Consider the following 23,601-nt stretch of genomic DNA (forward strand, 5'->3'; position numbering starts at 1 on the left):
AAATATACGAGATAATAAAGAAATATGCTTAAAGATAAAGTTATGTTTTTGAGTTGTTTCAATTAGAATAAAAGCACCCTCGAAGTCTGGGGCGAAAGTGATGATATAGATAAAAGCGTACTGGTGGTTTGGGAGGACTAAACTCCGCGAGCTGTAGCCTTTCCTAGACGAAGAGGAATGGGTACAAAATAGCTATCGTCTGAATATTAGAATATCAATTGTTAGAATCCTGAGATGGCCTTTCAGCTCATCATTTCGCCAATTCCCGAAAATCTAAGAAATTCTACAGGCTGCCTCGAGTAAACAACATTCACGATTATTGTGGTAGAGTCTTAAAAAAACGAAATTATTCCGAGCCATTTATTCTGGATAGCCGGTTGTTTTTAAGATTATGCGTTTTGCGACATTTCATTTTTGCGTGGTCTGCCTGTGTCAAAGGTGAATGCGTGAGGTCTGGGGCTGAATGTTTTTGTCAAAATGGCGGTCGGAGGGATTTTTGTACTGGAAATTCCGTGGTAAACAAAATGGTTCTGTTTAGCGTTTGTTCTCTATACAAGGGATTCGGTACTTCTCCGAATCACGAGAAAACTTGATAAGTATGAGTTTAAACCTTAGTATCCTCGTTAGTACGTCTATAAAGCGCAAGAAGCCCTGGTCGAAACTCGCATGGCTTGGTGCGGGAAAGACGAAGGTAGGCATTAGATAATTTAAATGAATTTGACGGCCGTTTATAAGAGTGGTTTTCAAAATCCCGTGAAATTCTATTTAGTTTATTTAGTACTTATACACTGTAATGTTATCTTTTGTTCTAGCTTGACTATTACACTTTAACAATCACATTTTGTTTCACGGGATTTTGAAAACCCCCCTAATGGATTATAGTACTTAAGATATATGCCTATTATGTCGCCTCGTAGCTTTAACTTTAGTTTTCGTCCTTGTTGATGGTTCTTTATTTTCTCACCCATTTCTTCGTAAGTAGCGTTGATAAGTAGCGATGTCTCGTTAGGTAAATTTTCATACCAAGCAGGATAAATTTATGATACTCATAGCTGTCAACCCAACTTGGACAGAAACCTTGTGAAATCGGGTGAAATACAATGAAATGTGAAAATACCCGATAGAGCAAGGTGGGTGGATACAGAGAATGAATGAACATTCTCACAAAAATTAGTCTTGTGATGAGGTCCAAAATCTTGTGACACCCGCCTAATGCGGGTGAGTTGACAGCTTTAGATACCTGATGTTTTGTTATAATAACTCAAAGGCATACTGCAATCTCTTGTCTTTTTAGGAACAACATGATTTATTTCTGCTTGATAATAGTCGTATTAGCCAGCTGTTCCTTCCCTCTGGTAAAACCAGGAAGAAGATACCTGCACTTCAGCCGTTCCTGGTGGATGTACAAGCTCTGAACTGTTCAGCAAATGGTGATTATTTTACATACAAATTGCATATCTTTTTTATTAAACTATTCTCACGTTTCAGAGATTACAGCATGATTATTGGTCATTTATTTTGCTGAAATTTACTGATCCAGCTGTCAAAGGATTCAATGCCGGAAGTCCATAAGGGATGTAACACATGATGTGTAACCCTAACCCTATACTATTTTTAGGACAATTTCTTGTTGGAGCACTAAAATCTGGAAAAGTCTTTGTATGGAATAAGGGATCAGATACAGTTAATACAACTCCCATCTTGGACAAGATAAGAAGTGTTCTAGGAACAGGTATGCTGGTTATTTGTTTAATGACCCAGTGGTGAATCCAGCATTTTTAGTGGGGGGGGGATTTTTTTTTACAAGAAATGTAAAATTAGCTAAAATCCTAGTTTCCTCTGGGCCACAAATATTTCTTGAGTAATGTCATTAGTAGTATCAATTTTTTAGCCATTGAGAAATTAAAAACTGATTTTGAACATGCTGATAATCTTGTCGTTCTAGATAAGAAGCCTGCATATGTTTTCGTGTCTAACTGTGGCACCAAGATTCTGCTGCTGTCTGGCTATGACCAGTTATTCCTGTGGGAGTCCAAGCCAAGTGGCAAGGAAAGGGCACATGGTATGTTGTACAGGATGTTATGTTGTATGATGATTGTAAAAATAGTGGTATGGATGCATTTGAAAGCAATGATAAAGATATCATAGGCATAGTGGTACCTAGGTATTTACTGTGAAGGATATTGTCAAATTGCACTTACCATAGCTTGAGCCATCTAGAGTATTTTTATGATATATTATCTAATGATGAATCAACGATCAACAAAACTGTCAGTTTGCCCCTTACAGTTGCCCCTTATGTTTTTTTTATGTTTTTTTTTTATTTTAATGCTGGTTTTGTATGTTTCTGTAAATGCTGATATTGATCATAAAGGATATTTTTATAACTACTGTGTATGTTTTAACATTGATAATCACTATACAATTGGTACATGTAGTTAAAGCACTGGCAACGAGAACCTCTACTCTTGAGTTTCCAGCCTTAATAACAAACCTGCTACTCGATAACCAACAGTCTCACTTTTAATGAGGCAATCAAGAGCAAAGGTACTCCACCTCACAAAAATCGCACCTCTCATTTGATAACTTTGTTTTATAATAATGACTCAAAACAGCAAAATCTAATAAAAAAGATGAAAGTTCTTAGAAGACAGGTAGTCTGATGAATATGCGCAAGTCTTGAGTATTTTTTCGAGTAGAGTTCATGATACAGTACCTATATTATCAACATTATTTGGAGTCACGCAAGGGTAGGCAGGTAAGTCATGTAGTTGAACCCAGGTGAACGTTACTTTCTCTTGTGTATGTTTCCAGGGGAGCCATTCACAGGAGTATGGATGCAAATTCAAAGTGGTGAATACCATTTACCGACTGCTGGTGACAAGGAGGCAGCAATAGATGCCATATTCTATGATGACCTGGTAAATTAGCATGATGATAATGACTGTATTAACATTTTTACTCTCCTATTTGAATAGCAATCTTTAGCCAAATCCTCATATTGATACTTTATCCAGATGCTTGGTCTATGTGCTATGGTGTCGTGGGTATTCAATAAAGAAGACACATTAATCATCACAACCCTACGGCTGTCTTGGTCAAACAATGCTAGTGGAACAGGGCAGTCTTTACCCTTCACTGCCAAGTGGTACATGTTCAGACACCCCTTGTATGGCCTTACTCCAGCTGCACGAGTCGTCAAATCCAAGCGTGCATACCTGGGCCACTTCTCTCCTGATGGGCAGATACTAGCTGTTGCCATGAATCAGAAATATGCATCTGACAACAGGATTATGTTCTACTCTACTGCTAGTTTACATGTTGCCATGGTGAATGATTTAAATGGGTGTGGTGCCCAGCAGATTGGTGTGAGCAAACCTTCAGGAAGGTAAGCTACTGTAGGCATCTGTCTGTCCATCCATCTCTCTGGAAGCATTAAATTGTGCAGGTAATATTTTTTGGTCTTCAATCCCTTCCCCACACTCTCTTACCCTGGACCTTACCCTGGATCTCCACTGCTCTCTATAGGTTTGTGTTCTTTTGTCTTTTTAGTTGTATTTTATGCTAGCCTGTCAAGTTATACTCAACATCATTCAGTATTTCAGTCAGTCAACCAATATATAGTGTTGATGTTAGTGACTTCTTTCTTTTCTTTTTTTTTTTAACAATTTTCTTGCTTGAGCTTGTAGAATGTGGTGGGTGGCAGACCTGCAGTGGACTAGTGACAGCCTGCTTCTGATAGCTGTTACTCGTGCGGGATCTGTCCTCATGTTAACCAAGCTTGGAACACCACTCCTCATCAGCACAAAGGGCAACTCCATTGATATGGGCCCAAGCTTGTTCTTGCCTATTCATCCCAGAATTTATTTTAGGTACAGGGATAAATTGATTGCATAGGCTTTCGCTGATAAAAATCACAATTTTGTTTCATCAGAACAACTTCTCTTCTTAAAGGCTGAAAACCCATGTTGGATTTGGGTTTTATTTAATGCAGTCTTAAAATTCCATAGTGCACACATAGCATGTTGGAATCCCCTAAATATGAAATTTGTATCGATCAAAACCGAGATCCTTGCATGCTAATTTGCTAAGTGTTATTTAAACTTTGTATTGTAAGCACACGTTGAACTATAATCAGCTAATAAATTCTGTTTTCATGCCTCAAGGAAATCAAATGGAACAGATCAAGATGATATTTCCCTCTCCTCCACTGTTGAGTCAGCGCTACGACAGCGGTTTTCAATAGCAGTGCACCCACACCACCCAGTCTTTCTTATCTCTGATGGCTATCTGGTCACAGTCCTGCAGCTGCCTGGAAATGTCAGCCACGCCGGCTTGATGACAGCCCTTATGTCAGATGTCAAGAGGTAATAATTAACAACTACTTTGTTTCACAGAAATGTTTCATCTTAGAAAGGTCTAAAGTGACCCATTCTGCTGTTTCCAATGATATCTTACTAGTGTCGCGACAGGTGATCTCAACTCCTGACCTTATCTCCACTCCACTCTTGACAACCACATTATTTAAAATTATGAAATCAATATCGCGAGACATGATCAAATGCTCTTCACGTGTTACTGTCTTGACTCGTCTTCAGTGTGTAGATACATACTGCAGTATAATTCTATATAATTATTCTAGATTGTGCTTTAGACTTGTTCCAGATATAGAGCTGGACTTGCAGATACCATCACGCTCCTCGTCTCTGAGCAAGATCAACATATTCCAGGCCGAGCCTGCCACACCCGCTAATGGCGATGATATCAGTGACAATACAGCATCAAGTGCGGGGTCCAGTAATTTGAAAGGTATGTACAGCCGTCTTCAGCACGTGTTAGATTCGAAAATGTCCTTAATATATCTTATTTTGCTTTTTGCGTGTTCTTTTCTGTGATGTGATATGTAATTTATCTCCAAATATGACTTTGCTTATGTAGATTATGGGCTGGCCAGTGGTGATCAAGGTGTCGCTTTAGCGGGCTTCACTCCCATGGCTGACCAGGCTGCAGACGAGCACTACGCAAATGTGTCAGGTATCCTGGAAGCTCAGCTCGCTTCTCTCAAAGCCCTTGGGCTTGCAACCTCAGCGGGAGAGCACTGGACCAAAGACATATCTAATGCAGCGAATACCGTGACACGTGGAATAGCCAAGCTCTTTGGGGTCTCTATGAAAAGCTTAGTGACGCAAAATGGGAATTTGAAGACTTCGCTTAAACTCATACCTGAGTCCATCAAAACAATCGAACCCTTACATGGTCTACCTGAACGATCTGGTCAAAGACTGAAAAAAAGTTTTGCATATTTCCAGCTTGCGCTTGGACTCTTTCAGTGGGATTCATATCGGAACGCGTTCTCTTGGGCAATACGACTTGTGCATCATGTCATCAACGAGTTGCTTGCATTCAAAGGGTGCTCAGATTCAGTCAAGATCACAACTTCTATTCAATTCTTAGAATTCTCAGAACGAATTCTTAACACAGTGTATTCTTGGAATCTCAGTGGCCAAGGTCTGTCAGCAGACAATTTTAGTCCGACCAAGATGTCTGGACAAAATGTACCTCTTGGGAATACTCAACAGGACGTTTCAGGACAAGACGTCCACGGACAAGGCAGTAAAGTAGCTCAAGACCTGGCTGCACCATGGCTACTTCTGTATAACTATACAGCGCAGTGCAGCAAGAGATCTGCAGAAGGTCATGAAGACAGGTCAATGTGTGGAGACCAGGTAGAGAGAACTGACGATCATGCCGATCTGATGGAACTAATGTGTAGTGTTCAGAGGAAGCTGCAAGACATTGGCGCAAAAATCCCTACAATGGCAGATGATGCTACACAAAATACTGCAGGTGCGTTGAGGATCAGAGTGAAGCATTTCATTATCTTACCAATTGATACTGACAAACTATCTAACGGGATTATCATGACGCCGATCCAGGTACTATCAACCCCCATGAAAATCAGTAAATTTAAAAGCGGACCTAAGAAGCCCCTTTTTAATTTCCAACAAAGCTCAGACATTTTTTGTAACCTCTATTATTTCAGGCTCCCATACAGATGTGAAGAAAATCCACGAAAGTATCATAAAACAGGCTCATATTTCTGGAGCTTTCTCCACTGAGGCTCTCGAGGATTCAATGTTTGCTAGAAAACGAGCTACTCAAACACCTGCACAGCAAAGCACACCAGTTGGCCTTAGCAAGCGTTCTCGGTCCCTGGACCACTTGAAAGATTTATCAGCGATTGGCAAACCATCTCTTGCGTTCAGCCCAGGCTACATCGGGAGCCCCCGAGTTCAGAGTCTTGCGGGTAGTCCACCTGAAAATGATACAAGAGCACTTCTGTCTATCTTGTATCAGAACCTTCAACAGTACGATGTACAAGGAGCATTAGAGCTAGTGTACTCGTTAATGGAGCCGGTGTTGCCACTGGAGGAGATTGAAACGACACTGAGTGATTTGTTTACTCCCATCGCGCATGGGATGGCAACACCCGGTCAAGACCAATCAGCGAGCCAGTTACTGAGCGTTCTTCTACAGTCGTATCCTATCATCCGAGTCTCTGATAAATGTGGTTTGCCCGTTGTGCAATCCTTGGCCCGGCTTATGGCTGCGTACTTCTCTGACCTTCCCCTCTTCACTTTTCCACCCTACAGGCCTGAGCCTTTGCCCCCTTTTCACCCCGCAGAAGGGGAGCAGCGAAGTCAAATCTCGGATGAATCCTTCGAGCTGATGCATGGAGCTGAGGTAGAACCTCTTAACAGAGAAAGGTTATCCATCGCAGTTAGAGAACAAGGACTGTCTGACCTCTGGAGTGCCAACAGTGCAGTTGATCTTTTGCTAGTAACTGGATTAATCGGAGAGGCTGCTCTACTCTCCAGAGATCTTGGCGATTGGAAGAATTCCTTTTTCCTATCTGTATCTAACGACAATTTGACGTCACTGAGCCCGAAAGGGTCTCTTCCTTCCGTTCATGACAATCCCGAGAAGACTATCATTTCAAGGCTGGCACCTATATTTCACACCCCTCATCTTGTCCTTCCGAGTATTCAAAAGACTGGCGAAGAAGCTCCAGATGAAGCGCATTCCCCTACTCGTGACAAACTTGTCAAGGAGAACCCCACCCCTGGTACGCTGGAGCCTGAAATAGACGCTAACTTGGTGCGCCATGTCAGTCATGTGTTACAAGCAGGAGTGGTAGCCGGCCTTGACCTTGTGCCCGTGTTGATGTGGACTATGTTGAAGGACTTGCTTGGACTAGTAGCCCAGCTTGATTGGATCGTCCCTGAAGGGCTGTACCTACCATCGCCTCCCCTCTATTGCCCCCAGCCGCCCAATACCCAGACCGTATGTATAGTACCCTGTTTACTACATCTTCGTATTTAAACTATTTAGATAAAAGCTATTATCTTAGGTAAACGCAGCAGCAAACATCAATAAATCCTCCTCTCCTTTTCTATGCACCACTGTACTAATCAGAAGTTAGTCTCTAGGTAAGGTACCAAACGCATTCTGCGATTTGTGTGGCACTGTGCACGATAAAGGCACTAGCATCATACTTTTCAGTTTACTATCGCACACTATATCATGGGATTCCCTTGTTCTAAGACAATGGACATTCTTTTAGAGATTCAGGCTCACGCATTTATTAAGTCGTTTCTCTTTTTGTACCATCATTTATATATCGGCGGACTCTTCTGTCCTAATAGACTGATATATAAAATATGATATTTCACTGATATTTAACTAATATCTGATTAAAGGGCCATTAACCAGGAGGATATTCGGACGATATTAAATATTAGAATGAAAAAAAAAATTGATAAAAATATAAAACAATATATATAAACAATATCTAATCTTTTTTTAGGAATTCCTGTTGCCTCGTGTGTACCAAGAGCGCCACATCCGATCAGAAGCCGCCAAACTTGTTCAGAAGATCCTTACCTTATTCCATGCTTCTCGGTGTATGACTCCCTGCACGCAGTGGTACGTGGAGCAGCTTGTGGCAGCAAACGATAAGTGGTATGGCGACGATGGAGAGTTCGAGATGCCACAGTCGCTTATCTCTTATGCTGATTGTGATGTTACATTCACTGCAGCTGAACAGGAGATGATGAGAACATTGAAGAAAGTATCAACCAAGGGTAAAGGTAAGACGACCAAAGTTCTTGTAAGAACAAATCACTGGTCTTGTTCCTTTTGCAGATCATGTGTTGTAATAGGTTCTCAGTGTAAAAATATTGACTAGACAAAAAATATTGACAAGAACACGAAGTTAGTTATTGTTTACTTGTATGACAGTTGACTACATAACAGCATATGTACGTTTTTATATGTTTTTTTTTTTCCTTATCTTGCTTTGTCATTGGTATTTTGTTTAGATAAGCGCTCTCCTCCACGATCTGGGCCTAGTCAAGCAGGTAGTCAGACGGGCGAATCATCTTCCATCGATGTGATGTTAAGCGCTTTCCAGCAGTTCTGTCTTATAACGTGGCTGCTCCATGCACGTGACAAGAGGAGCTATTACGCCAGACGATACCGACGAGAATTGAACGAGCCGTCTGCAGACGCCAAGGTAATAAAGTGAAGCATGCTAGCACAATACAAAGGACCATCAAATAGCATATCGGTGCTCGATATAGCATATCGAGCACCAGTAAAATGCACGGGCAAAAATAAAAATACTTTTTTGAGAATAACGAGAAAATTCGTGTTTTGACTTTTATAGTAGGTAAGTATATATTGAACATTACAGTCAGCTAATGAGAACTTAATCCCGCTCTACGAGTAACGGAGAAAACGATTGATTCATTCCCGTTGCCCAGAATGTTATTGGCGATTTACAAATTGAGAATATGAAATGTAGTTTCTTTATAGTAGATATTGGGACCCCAGTTGCAGACTGTTCAATATACACCTTTTTCAAAAAAGGTTGCACTTTCGTTATCGCGGATGTGTGTGTCGCAACCCGCGGTGTATCACGGGATCTAATTTCAGACAGGCGAGAGATTGAAGATATGGCAGCCGTCAACATTTGCCTCAAGATTCTTTCGGCTAACAAAAAGTCTGAGATTGACAGAAATAGATTTATGGATTTGAAAAAGTTCACAAATGTTAGTGAGTGGAAAAAAATTCTACTTTCGCAAACTTGGAGATTGGTTTTTACTAGGATCCCGAAAAGACTGGAAAGACCGATAAAACTGTTGCGTAATTTCTTTTGATTCGCTTTGTCCTGGAAGATAGCAGTATTTGGAACACAGTTTATTTTTCTCATGGTGCCCCTCAGCACGACACACATATCCGCGATAACCAAAGTGCACCCTTTTTTGAAATAGGTGTATATAACGTTTTCATTCTTGTTTGGGATGTTTTGGGATAATTCTTAAAACACTCATCAATATTCAATAGGCATGTTGACCAATCGGATGTAGTTCTTCGGACACGTGAATAGGCTTTATACCTAGCAATACAGCCAACAAGTCTGAAGCACGATGAGGGAATTGAAATCGTCTCCAGGGAAATATTCGGGTACAATAGAAAAACAGTGACAGACTAACGAACATGAAACATTATATAAAGCCATCATGACGTCATGAAGGATTATATAAAACCCTCATGACGTAATGAAGCTTGATATAATGTTGCATCCAGTAGATTTGGCAAATAGGTAACGACATACGTAAGATCACAAACAGTAAACTACTTTATTCCTAGTAAAAAGCATAGTTTACAATCTACTTTATGGTATGTTTTAGATACACTATCATAAACGGACTCCATAATCAAACAGTGTTTAAAAGTGACTTAGCTGTTTTGTAGTCCAAGAGTCCCTTTACCAGATGGCAGCTTCATTTTGCTCAAACAATCGCCTATTCTTTTTCTAAGCCGTCGTCACGCTGTCTTTGACCAGTTTCGACTCGCATGATTATGTTCAACCTGAGAATTAAGGAAGTCAGAAAGACCTGAATGAAACAGTATAAACACCGACAAATCTATATGTACAGTGCTAACCTTGGGTCATTTTGCTTAGCCAGTTGGACTTCGCTTCGCCCTCGGGATTTTATATCCGCGAAAACACTCCTTCTCGTGTTTCAAATAGTACATAATTCATGTTTCTGTTGTCGTTTTATTCGGTTACAAGAAGGTGGCAAAGAAAACAGGCAAGTATAAGATAAGAACTGTATCCTAATAGCATTTGTTTCCTTACAGTATTCAGCGGAAGATTTGTGTTGGGAGACTCTGCAGTGGACACTCCGTCTCCTGCCATTCAGCTCTCTTCTAGGCGCCACTTCCCAACTGTACGATACACTTCTTACTCTGTTGTCAGAGATGACGCCCTCTGTAACTACGGCAGAGATCACCGCCCAACACTTCCACGACCCTGATATCATTCCTACCACAGCTGGCAAGGCGAAGCTGAAGAGGCTGATCTCAAGGTTCCGCCGAGTGACTCTCTACGATGCCGGATGTGACGATGCCGAGGACCCTGATGCACCCTTGTCAGTCTACTACAGAGAAAAGTGTATTCAGTGCGAACACGATTTCATCGAAAGGAGAGAGCTTTTCGGCCCTGTGCAGGTCAAAGTGTTTGAGCGGGAAGAATTGGCTGATGAATACCCGATATCATCCAACAAAATCTCTTTCAAGTTGAACAAAGAGCGCCCCCAAGTTGGTGCATTGATGCTCGAGTCGTCTTCAGCGTACCTGGGCTTTTTAGATACGTTTTTCATCATTGTTGTGTCCAAGACTTCTCAGTACAACCAATCATTGACTACACCACTGTTGCTTGCTTTTGAAAAAGTATTCACAGCGCCAGAGACAAAGTCGCTGAAGGAGATTCAAGCGAAGGCTAGCACCCTAAAACGAAAAGCTCCGCTACCAAAGATAGGCCTCATCCGAAGCCAAAGCTTCGCAGATGTCCGTTCATCGAGACCCAGAGCTCGGCACTTAGAAAGTCCCACTGCTTCTTGTGTGGAAGGTCCCAGTGATTATAAGCGAAGCAGTAGCCTCAATGACTTGGGTAAAGCTGGTAATACCTCAGGTATTGCTGTTCTTGGAGCTGAGATAATGAAACTTCTTCCCAAGCTTGTTTGGCTCAGCAGGTGAGCTGATATTGACTATCGCATTGGAACTTCTTATGAACATTGGAGGGCATAATTAATCCAGTAGCTTGCAAAGTAATTGAACTCTAATTTCGCCTGTGTCGCCTTTTAGATGGTCTTCACAAGGCTCTTCCCACACTCTGGACGTGACCACGCTTAGGACATCAGAGGGACGCCCTGTTATGAAAGTCCAGGTCAAACTACAACTGCTCATCAACAGCATCTGGCTAATGAAGAACGTTTACATCCCTTGGCAACGGGACGAGAAGGTAATTTGTTTCATGTGTGCCTAATGTCGTTATTTAGATTTACCTTTAATATTTTCCTTTTCCTTTTGACAGTGTTACCAACGCTGTGCTTATTAGTGTTCTTGAAAGTATGTGTTGATTTTATTTGTTCTTTATTGGCTCATAAAAGGTAAACCCGGAGTTCTTAAAGCCCATACCCAAGGCAATGTTCAATCCATCACTTGCCAAGTTCAACACGGAAGCCGCAGCACCTTCAAAACCCGAAAAAACCCTAATTAGGAGATACGCCAGTGACACTGACATTCCCCGCGTGATGGTCCAGAGCCCCACCACAGAGGAGGAGGATGGCAGCAAGAGACATACAAATTCAGCGACAAGACGCGGGGGAGCAAAGCCTTCAGCAAGTGGCAATAGAACAGCAGGTATGTCTGTTTTCCCGATCTGTACGGCTAGCTTTCGTGTAGGACTGGCATATGTACCTTTATACTAACAAAGATAAAAAGGGTCTGAATTTATTTAGCTCCTTTTTTGTGGTCATTAGAATCGCCGTTGACAAGCAAAGTCCATACCCAAGACATGCAGGTGGCGGAGAAGAAAAAAGCTCAGAAGAAGAAAGCACGAAAGACACTACGTCTTGATTTGGGTCAAGAGAATGAGCGCCCGTTTGAGGACGTTATTAACCTACCACATGACCTCGTGCAAGCCGAGACTGAAGGTTTACCCAAAGGTAAGGGATTCAAATGCAATTGTCATCGAAATACTTGTATACAGTAACTGCTTACCGAAGGAATAGGGTGATATTTGTCAACGTATGAAAAATTGATGGTCAACTTCTTTCGTCTCGCTAAATCGCTTCCCAAGGAAAACACCGACAGTTATATGTCTTCAAAGAATAGTGATATCACCATTGTGAATAAAGAATAAGTATTGGTTGTATAATATCCTTGTCTTACCCTAAACGATGGATACAGACAGTTTAACATTGTGTTTCGCAACATTTTATTATTAAAAGATAGAGCATTACCCTTGATATATACTCCTTATTCTAGGAAACGTGTTGTTACAGTCACCACCCTATGTTCAGCGAGCAAAGCCAAAGGCGGATAATGTTAGCACTTTACAAAAGTCAAAGACCGAAAAGAGGCGCCGCACTATGCGATCTACATCGACGCCACATCGTTCACGTAACTTGTCAAGATCTGAAGAAGTTGACGTCAATTCAGCGTTCTTCCCGGAAGACTTTACAGCACTGCCTGGTAATCTGTCTGGCTTCCAAGTTAGAGACCCTCAAGGTTCCCGCCATCCAGACGACACAGTCATAAGCAGCAGAGAACTGAGAAAAAAGCCTCGACAAGTAGAAATGTCAAGACAAAGTGATAGGCAAGACGCAGTTATTCCTGTGCGCGTGGTAAACGAAGATTCTGCCAACAATCGCGTGGAAATTCTATTGTCTATCGCCTTAAGGTATTCAAATGCTCTTTGACGAGTTACCTTTCCGAGGATGATTTTCTATGCTTCGCTCAAACTCATATTGATGCTATGTACAGAATTACATAAAAACTGTGTTGTTACAATTTTAATTGCTCGGTCATTAGCTTTCATGCATGATGTGCATTTCAGTACTTTACCAAGCTCTTTCCGTTTTAGGCATAGCGATCAGGGCGAACATACATCCGTGTCATCAGGAACTATGGGCTTCAACCGCACAGTCGCCACAGAGCCGACTGTGATTCAAGGGCCCCCAAGTAAACATACTGGTTGCCAAACAGACCAAGGACCAAGCCAGAGTGTTTCTACCCAAGCAGATCACACTGACAAGGCACATGAGGTAAAAGAAGCTTGGCCTGCAGGGCCGCTAAATAGCCTTTATCAAGGAAACGTCAAGCCGGAACAACCGCTGTCAGTTGATACAGCTCATGTTCCAAAACTGGACGAGGAAAGTGATTCCATGAACGCCCCGAAGTTCGATCCTGGAATCCCCCTACTAAGGATGCCTGGCACCTCTATACTTGCCGATAAGGATGGGCTCTTCAAAACAGTTCCTGACTTGCCAGAGAAACCTAGAAGTACTACATTTTCTGGTACGTCTCAGCTGCAAGATGGAATGAGATTGTTTCCGATTTCTCAGGATCAACCACCCTTGCCATTACTGCACATACCAGAAAACGGAGGCAAGAGGCATATTAAAGTTCCAGACCTTTCGAAGATTAGGTTCTTCGAGATGCAGAACAATCCAGCAGGTCTCCAGCTTCTGAAAATGCCACCGAAATCTGAAGAAACTAGAATTCCCGATTTGTCGAAGATAAAGTTTCCTGACACCCAGAAAAAGACACAAGTTGATTCGAAAGACCTTTTCCTTTTACAAATGCCACTAGCAAATGAGAGTTGGAGGCCCGATTTTTCCAAGATTAAGTTTCCTGAAATCCCGAAAAAAACACCAGTTGATGCAAAAGACCTTTTCCTTCTACGAATGCCACAAGCAAATGAGAGCTGGATGCCTGATTTATCCAAGATCAAATTTGCGCAGGTGGAGCCAAAACCGAGTAAAGGGGCACATAATCGAGACCTCCGTCTTCTTCGAATGCCAGAGCGCGCGATGTCAGACCTGTCCAAGATTCACTTTCCAGAAAAACACCCAAATATAGAGAACTTTAAACCTGATGGAAACGGGTGTAATCACGATATGTCCCAAGCCTACAATGCTCGACAAACTATTTCAAGGTCTGTATACGTAGTTGATACTCTCCATTAATAACTTGCCTTTTCTTATACACTGCTTACATGTGAGGTGCACATATTTACTTATATTATTTACTCATATTTACTGGCTTACATGCTATTTAACCAAGGCTAAATATTATAGGTATAGCCTTAGCGGCTAAAACCCCACCTTAACGTTCATGTCCTAGCAATAATCTGAAGATTTTCTGGACACGCGTTTCTAGCTAGTGTGTCTTAAATGTCTGCTACTCTTCTTCAGGCAAAGGCGCCGTGAGCGTCAAGATGACCTCGACACACCTGCACCACATGATGTTTACCAACCTTCGAACATTCCAGAACAGCCTAGGACAATTACTGTAAAGCCGATGAAGACAACAAAGCAGCGGACACGACAAGCTGGCACACCTCCGACACTAACAAATGTGAAGCCGCAAGTCAGCAATGAACAGAGATCCAACGTAACAAAAGCTAAACCAAAACCCAGGCCTCCTGTGGAGATTAACGAGACTGGCCTGAGCGCCGAGAGTGACCTTGAACTCTCTGAGATATCTGAGGACTTTAACATGTCGACTGAAGAACAAATGTACTTCCATCCGCGAACGGTGCCCAGAGTCTCGAATCGTGAGGTAGAGAGGTACTGCCGAGAGCTAGAAGAACGAGTCAAGGAACAGTTCAACAAAGACTTAGAGGTAAGGATGAAAGAACAGGTGGATCGGGAAGTCAAAGAACGTATTCGAAGACAAATGGAGAAAGAACTCCAAGAGAAGGAATCACAGAGAGTTAGTGACCAAGTAAAACAAGAGGCCAAGAACGCCAAAACAACACAGACAACTCAGAACCTGGGACAGCGAGTTGGTGCGAAGCTAAGGGAACGAGCTGAAGTTCTACCGACTGAAGGACCTTTGGAACGAGGAACACATCCAATGTTTACTAAGGACGAATCTGTTAAGAGATCTCAAGTCGGTACTCAAGTGAAGGAAGAAGAGTTATACACGCCTACCGTTCCAACATATGCCCAAGTCGGTATTCAGGTAGCTGAAGATGAGCTTCACATACCAAAGATCACTCGAAGAAAAGAAACATCGGCCGCTCAGACTGATACAGAAACCTCAAGGCGTGCACCAATGCTTCCCCCAGATATATTCCTTGGTCTGAGGTACTCCAAAGAAGAGCTAGACGACCAAGGGGTTCAAGTGGAAATTCCTTCAGCTCCACGCTTGTCAGCTGCTGAGGAGCCATCGCGTATGACGAAGACAGATCAAAGTCGGCGGTTTCTTAGCGTGGCTGATATTGATGGCGAGGAATGGGAGAACATCAGGGCGGGTCCAGAAGCGTCCTCTGAACAGCAGCACCCTGCCGTAGAAGATGGTCTTGACGAATCTAAAGGACTTGAAGAAGAATCTGTACACGGCGTATCTAGTGACGAAATCACGATCAAAGGTAAACATTCGATCTTTTTGTGCATCTTAAATCCCCTTAAAAGCGAGTTTTTTCGCTAAAATTCCAAGTTTAAAAGTTTTTTTTTCTTTAAAAGTTTTTTTTTACATCTTCAATTCGCCTAGGTTCAGATGCCGAAACAGCCGTCGATACCCTTCAGACACCCATTGCGACGCCCAGATCAGCTCGACCTCCAAGTGATTCCCCCAGGCCAGCTCGACCACAACCCGAGCCACGCCACCTCAGGTCCCCACCTGAGCCTAAACCACGCCACCGCGACTCATCCCACGACCCCGTCACCGTACAAGTCATGGAATCCATTCAATCCCACGACCCCGTCACCGTACAAGTCATGGAATCCATTCAACACCCATTGCCAAAGTAAGCAGTCAGGGCGTTTCATGATTTTTATATAATATATATATATATAAATATATAATATATATATATATAAATATATAATATATATAATATATAATATATAATATATAATATATAATATATACATACATATATATATAGCCAAACTACAGCATACATAGCCAAAACTAAACTAAACCAAACTACAGCATATATAGCCAAACTACAGCATACATATATGTATGCATGTATAATATATACATACATATAATATATAATATATAATATATAATATATATATATATATATATATATATAGTCTCTTGCTATATGTTAAGTTAAATGGGTGTCTTGCATCCACATCAGATTCAGGCCCGTACCCAGAGGGGTACCCCCCCTCCCCCCCCCCCCCCCCCCCCACACACACACACAACGGCCGAAAGTCCATTTTCGGTTCTCAATAGACGTACTATTTGTAGAGAAAACTATAAAGCATAAGCAAGATGACTCTGGTATGTCATTAATCCATAAGTCAGACTTGTATTTGTAGCCAACTCCGACAATAAGCGTCCCGTGGGGATACTGCAAAGGCAAAAAAAAATCCCTTTTTGTTATCAGAAAACTCCCTCCCTCCCTCCCCTCCCCCCACCCCAGAAAAATTAGGTCCACTTTTTTGGATTTCGCACTCCCCTCCCCCCCGAGAAAATTTCTGGTTACAGGCCTGAGATTTCATCTAAGGGACTTCGTTTCAATGACACAATTTTCACAACATTCGTTCTCGTCCATTTTAAAAGTGGCACATGCTAATACACGGTGTTCCCTTATCATGGCCTTGTATATAGTATGTACATGTAGCTTTTCATCATTTTAGCATTTTCTTCATTGCAGACCACGTTTCCATTTACCTGTCTCGCTAAAACACACGGATGACCCGCGAGGTGTCTCCAAACAACTTATAGCCTCCCGTCTCTCGGAGATGACGGAGCAGCTTGACGCTATTGAGCGCATCACTCAAAACATGGACAGAGAGTTCCAGAGCTCAAACGTGGTAGGACGCGTAGAAATCACCTTCGGGGGTAGAGAATGGAGCCGAGGGTACCTCGGAGACGACCCCCCCCCCCCAAAAAAAAAAAAAAAGAAAAGGAATAAGGATAGAAAGTGCCAAGGCGTCTTTCCTTTCTTGTCGCCCCTCCTTTCCCTCCTTATTTTTTATTTCCTCCTATCTGAGGGGCTTTTCTCTTGCACCCTGGGTGCTAGAGGAAATCCAGAAATGTGAGCTTTAAATCTAACCAAATACAAACGCGTCACAATAATCCAGAATTACTGCATCTGTTGTCATGGGCTGTTCTGGGAAACGTACACTTCGAATCCAAAAGAAAAAAATGCTAGTGTGGGTCACTAGTTCGTTTAAGTCATTAAGTATTAGAATTTTCGTGGTCAACTCCATTTGCATTAAGGTTATCACATAATGATAACGTAATCTTTTTGGCGCTTTGCGAGTTATGACTTAGGAACTTGCGCGATGTCTACACGCTATGGAAACATTTTCAGCCCAGGCTAGTATAAATATTGTATTTCAAGATATATTATTATTGATATTGGCAACTTGTAAAACTCTGTAAATTTGAGTTGTTGCCTTTTTTTCATTAGTTACTGCGTGCTATTGAAAACATTGGCGATGTGATGTCTCCAAGTCGCCATCAAGTAGCTGTTCGACATTCGCCCAGGCTGTCCGATCGCCGAGGACGCTCTGGATCAACTACGAAGCCTGCTAGAATCCAGCGTGACATTACACCTTGGAGACGCGAGACGACCGGTCTACTGCGCGCTAGTGATCTTAAACAACGTGGGTCACATTTTTGTTTACATGGCCAGATAGGCACTAAAAATCACGTGACTTTGTGGGTGACAGAAAAAGCTTATTTTCATTACAATTTATTTTTTCGTCTCTCCCTTTCGGAACGACGGCATCCTTTTCTGTGTTTGTTTTGGCGTGAATTTGCAACTCAAAAAGGCACGTTATTTCTTAGTGAAATTCCCCTATTGGCCGACAAAAACTGACCGCCTTCCCCAGTGCCCTGTAGAATATTTTAGTTTGCCGTGCTGCTGTGCTAACTTGTAGAATTGTTCGGTTTCGATACGCAGATGCAGTCGATCAGTCCACAGTAGATAATAGTGAAACAGAGCGCAAAAACGATACAAGTTTAGAAATTCAAGATACTACAGACCAACCTGATGCGGCACAAAACGAGGGAAGCGAAAATAAAGGGGGGGTTACGCGGGAAAAGGATACCCGGACAGAAAACCGGACACCTGACCGGACATCTGATGAGGAGGAGAGTGATGGTACAATTCTCGACGATACGTCAGATAGTGACCACAAATCTTCTGTGATATCGCGTGGCTCAGCCTCTAGTCGCAAGCTGTCGAGGCATTCCCAAGAATCCGGCAACGAACATGTGTCTCAAACTAAGAAGTAAGACAGGATCTTATATGTCTCTTGGTAGACGCATTTCGTCAGTCAGAATACAATTTTTGGCTGACTACAGTATTCATGGACCTTGTCCCATAACACCAAAAAAATTGTTTTTTTATTTATTTTTAACTCGTCATTTTTTATTGAACTTGTTTACTTCAAGTACAGCAAAATGTTCTAGCATTTAGCGTTTACTTGACTGCTTTGTTATGCGGAGAGTTCTGCCTTTGGGTGCAGTAGTTTCTACTGTGAATTTGCCTTTCTGGGATAAGTTGACAAGACACAAGCTAGTCATTTCTTATTTTATAACTACCTCTAATCTTTTCACAGAACTGAGCAACAAGGGCCCTTTGATGATCCGCTGAGCAGCATAAAATTGACACCAAAAGCGCTCAAAGAAATATTTGCCGACGACAGTAAAGCCACCACAAAGTACGTCTTCGTTTCTCTTTTCTTTTCTTTTCCTGTTTGTCTTTTCTTTTCTTTTTTTTTTTAATTCTCTTCAAAAAGATAGTTTATGTAGAGATCAGAGTGAAGCTCGGGCGTCTAGCATGGCGTGTGATTATCCAAAACCATGCTTCCTTAGCAAAATATTTTGTTGTCGCAAAACCAAGATACAAATCAGGGAATCCTCTGGATATCTTTACTTCAGGGGAAATGTGCGGTCGCCGGAAAAAAGAAAAGAGATTCGCGAATGGATGGCGAGGAAGCGGACTCAACAGCACGCCCAGTGGCAAGGAAAGGTGGAGGAGCTGCGATCCCAGGAGCACAAGCCATTTGTCACAACAAACGAGGTATAGTCTTCTTCAATGCTATTCACTATCTGTTAAAGGAGGAGTCGCGTCATATGAATTGACATATAAAAAGCAAACGATTCTTACCACTGAAGAATGCAGCTTTCTACCCTAAACCTTACAGGGTTGCCTCAGTAAGTTAAAAGAATCCTTGTCCTTTCTTAAAGTGAAGATCGACACATTTTTTTTTTTCTTAGATATAAAATACAATAACAAAAAACAGGGCCTTAGCAGGGGGTGGGGCACTGGGAGCGCGTGCCGCCCCCACCCCCCCCTCCCCAATATTTCTTGAAAATAATAAGGAAATGAACAGTAGGGACGTGACTGTGCCCCAATGTTTCCGTATCATATCCCCGAATAGTTTGAGGCCTGCTAAAGCTATGAAAAAATCAGTTTTATACCATACTCCTTCAAGGAATCAGGAATAATTCAAACTGTTGTCCGCAGGGTCCTTCGACTTTGAAGAAGATAAAGCTTGCTGAAAAGGAACGAGAAACCAAACGCAGGTAAATTTAGTACTTGAGCTCTTCATTTTTATCCTCTACATGATTTTCATACAAGAATCTATCAGATTCTACGGAAACCGTACCCGTGGATTTTTCTTGTGGCCATGATTATTCACTCATATTTATCTACTCTTAGAAATCGTGAACAAGGGCATATTAACGAAAGGGTGAAAGATGCATCAAATATGATCAGTGAGATGTTGTCAGAAGCAGTACCAAAAGCGGACACCCTGACCAAGATACGCTACACTCCACCCAAGCCGAAAACGAAAGCAATTACTAAGGTAGCCAACGACAGATACGAAACAAAGACCACAAATAAGAGAGGGAAGTCTCCTAGACAAGCTAACCGCAACGTCAAGCCGATGCCAGGGCATGCCCAGGCCATAAGAGGTATTGAGGCGCACAGAGCGGGTGTAATAGGTGAGCACCCGTTGACGAGTAGTCCAATCTACCCGCCAAGCGGACGAGTTGATCCGCGATCAGAAGACAATGCCCCTGTTTACCCGAACGATGAATTCACTCGTTTCTCGCGCGGTAGAGAGACTACTCGCTCGGTGTCGCCTAACGAGTTTGTCACCGTGAAAACTTACCGACAGCACGAGAAGGAGAAACTTCGACGGTCTCACGAGTTTGAGAGACAGATGGATTATGAACTGTCCAGGATGTCTCATCAATCGCCAACAGTCACCTGGAACCCTGCACTTAGGTAGGGATATAATGTATTATTTTTAAACGCCAGACGCTTTAATTCGTTTCCTTACAAGATTTGTTTTAACATGATGGAACATATATATAAGTTTAGGAGATTCTGCATCATCATGTTCAATTACACCAAAAGCCAAAACAGAGTTACCAACAACAAAGTAACAGCATCACCATCCAGTGAAGCTCCCCCCCCCCCCTTCCTCTCCCCCAGCCTTTTCAAAACATTATAAGAAAATGACCAGGCATGGCTGTGCTCCCCCAGTCCTCCCCAGTACTTCGAGGCCTGCTACGGCCCTGCCATCACTAACCACCAACAATGCTGATAACAATGCACATCGCTGCTCATTCAGTCATTTTTCATACCCAATTGTTTAATACGATGTCATTCTTTTGTTTGCCAGGTCGCTTGAGATCGACCACATTCTAGATGAGATACCAGATGGTTCCACCATAGACGAAGATCGATTCCAAGATATTCAGAGCTTGCTAAGCGATGACAGCGAACTTAAAGAGCTTCTCGCTGACGTAATTAGCTCCCAGGCCACAAGCCGTGAGCGACAGAACCGTGAAAAAGACAGTGGTCGCGACAACGTGGGAATGAGGACTATGACCATATCCAAAGTATGTGGTGATATGTGGGGGAAGATTTACTTCAAACATTAAAGTTTTTTGCCAAGAAAAGTTTGTTGTTGTTGTTGTTGTATATATGGCATAATTGGCTGTTTTTTTAGTTTTAACTGTTTTCGGTTCGTATTTTTTTTTTGTTCGTGATTATCAAGTTCCAACTTTGACATCAAAGAGGTACCCCTGTTAAGCGGTCACCCTAGGGACTAAGTGGTCGATCGAGGTGGCCGCTAGAAAGTACTGTTTCTGATTATATGTTTTAATTAGCAGGGTACGCGAGGAGGACGCGCCACTTCCCTCAGCAGACGTGGCCAATCAGCTGGAGCACAGAATAGACGAGGTAAAATAACAACAAGAGGGATGGCTCAACCACGCGGGATGTCACGCACACAAGCACTCGAAACCACAGTTACTATTGCCAGAGGAACAGCTAATAAAGCTAATCGGCAGCGATCGGGATCTCAAGGGCGTGACAGGGGTGCATCCGGGCATGGCAGGGGTGCATCAGCTGGTGGTAGGGGTGCAAGTTCAAATAGAAAAGGGGTAGCATTAGTGAGCGGAAGGGGTGCAGTCACAGGAAGTAAACCACGCCCTAATGAAAGAAAACCTCGTGTCGCGCTGCCTGATGACGACAAGCTTGTGTTTGATGTGGACGAAGTCAGCCCTTGGAATACAGGAGACAGCTTGAAGATGTCGGATGACATAGCACAACTCTTGGTGAGTGCCTTAAGGCAGATTGGTGCACTTAGCGCAGTTCGGTGCAAGCATCATTGAAAGCTAGTCGACCCGACTTGTGTGACGCGTGGTTTCGTAGGCTACGTAACCCTATGTCAATAAAAGGTTCATCTCAGGGGCCGTCCACACTAACACGCATTAGTTTGAATCCGTATACTTTTTGATACGTTTAGGCCTTCCGTCCACACTAACACGCGCGCTGGATCCAGCGAATCCGGATACTTTTGAAAACTCTGTCGAAAGTGAATCGAAATGAATCCGTATACTTTGGTCCGTAGTGTGGACGGTCCAATCCGTATCAAAATGAAAACGACCGCATCATATCGCGGCGCACGCTGCTTTGAGCATGCGCATATCATAAAAATGACATCACCCTGTACCTTTCAGCGTTTTCAAACGTTTGAATCCGTGTTAGTGTGGACGGCTGGATCCAGGCGAATACGATGCGAAAACGATAGTGTGGACGCGAATCAAGTGATGCGTTTTGGGCAAAACGAATCCGGATACTTTTGAATCCGTGTTAGTGTGGACGACCCCTCAGTAGTGAATTAAATCCGCTTGAATCACGGTGAATTTCAATCCATCCTACATTCTATTTTAAAGGATCAAATAAAACAGGGAAAGTGGTATATATTTTTTTTAGTTATGGGCGCGGAACTCACTTAATTTTCAGAGCCCAATCGATAAAGATATTCAGTTACGTTTCACCTAGAAAAGTAAAACTCATTTCTCAAGGGCAAGGAGGTATAAGAGGGGTGGACCGTGGCGCGCGAGTAAGAGTGAAACTGTGGGATTCAGTATAATGTATTTCATCTTCTCTTTACTGTTATTTCTGGTTTCAGGCGGAAGCAAAGCAAGCCGTTGGCGACGACTTCTCAGAGAGTAGCGGAAGTGTCATGAGTAACATCGACTGGGAGGCTGTGGACAGGATCATGGATAGTATGTAGAGGAACACCGAGGGATTTAACAGGGCAGTTAAGGTAAACCACGCCATGTCTGAATGAGACTACTACAGTTAAACTGCGCCATGGTCAAGCTGGAAATATGAGTTAGACTTACTATGCTCTTGAAGTTCCGTATAGATAGGCATCGAGAAGTTAATGTGCGCTATGAAATGTGCTGCGTATCAATTTGCTAGTGGTAGATAGAAAATCGTATTTATAAATGCGCAGTACTGTATACTTGCGTATGGCTTTATTTGGGTACCCATCTGTTGTATAAATGCCTTATGGACAGAACCCTGAGGAGTAGGTCACGCTAAAGCTAGACAAAATGATATTTAGGTCATGCTGTCGATCATCATTACTTTACGTAAATGTAAACTTTTTACTTATTCAGACATTTGGGGCTGAATAATCGTGACTCCTTTAGAATGTACACGGAAAGTACAACTTTATGGATATCACGTAATATCTAAACACAATGATACTTTGCTATATTTATAAGGAACAAAGTTTACTATCAAAAAATATTTATTAAAATAATGAACGCAATGATTCTAACACCACTCGATTTTTTGTCTCTTTCCTGATGGGTTAGCGCACTGTTCCGCTTTTCAGTATTAGCCCCTGTGCTATAGTAACTTAAATATTCTCTGCCTTCGAATTACTAAAATCGTTATACTTAAATACTAAAACCGTTATACAAAACTCTGCCTTTCACTAGCCACCCCCGTACTATAGAATTACAAAGCTTATTCTTGCAAGACAGCAAGGGATCGAACGGTCTCCTCTTGCGTCACTTCCTGCCAGACAGCATTTTCACCCCTAATGCTCTCCACGTATTCAATCACCGTATCCTCAACCCATACGATCCTCTCTGCATCACGCCAGTCACCGTCGCTAATCAAAAACCTCAACATCAAAATACCACAACACGTGATTACCACGT

The 23,601-nt window shown here is 42.4% G+C and overlaps 1 protein-coding gene across 3 annotated transcripts; it reads left to right on the plus strand.

Moving 5' to 3' along the window:
- The first annotated feature begins 455 nt into the window (after positions 1-455).
- Positions 456-23,213, plus strand: LOC5517350. Of its 3 annotated transcripts, XM_048726774.1 has the most exons (32): positions 456-691; positions 1,295-1,430; positions 1,619-1,732; positions 1,946-2,062; positions 2,815-2,921; positions 3,018-3,388; positions 3,690-3,872; positions 4,167-4,367; positions 4,655-4,809; positions 4,939-5,847; positions 6,044-7,344; positions 7,868-8,150; positions 8,382-8,575; positions 10,210-11,102; positions 11,215-11,371; positions 11,520-11,772; positions 11,892-12,077; positions 12,400-12,814; positions 12,998-14,071; positions 14,331-15,511; positions 15,634-15,790; positions 15,833-15,889; positions 16,757-16,916; positions 17,519-17,714; positions 18,014-18,344; positions 18,675-18,776; positions 18,997-19,138; positions 19,586-19,644; positions 19,781-20,353; positions 20,754-20,973; positions 21,244-21,693; positions 22,554-23,213. In XM_048726774.1, exons 1-32 carry the CDS (start codon positions 599-601, stop codon positions 22,656-22,658), a joined length of 10,875 nt encoding a protein of 3,624 aa, XP_048582731.1. In that variant the 5' UTR covers positions 456-598; the 3' UTR covers positions 22,659-23,213. The 3 variants fall into 3 exon arrangements, with proteins under 3 accessions (XP_048582731.1, XP_048582720.1, XP_048582727.1); XM_048726763.1 differs by having other exon boundaries at positions 15,634-15,889; XM_048726770.1 differs by having other exon boundaries at positions 15,634-15,889; positions 21,247-21,693.
- The last annotated feature ends 388 nt before the right edge of the window (positions 23,214-23,601 follow it).

Source organism: Nematostella vectensis, chromosome 1, assembly GCF_932526225.1.
Source record: "Nematostella vectensis chromosome 1, jaNemVect1.1, whole genome shotgun sequence".
Taxonomy (NCBI): Eukaryota; Metazoa; Cnidaria; class Anthozoa; order Actiniaria; family Edwardsiidae; genus Nematostella; species Nematostella vectensis.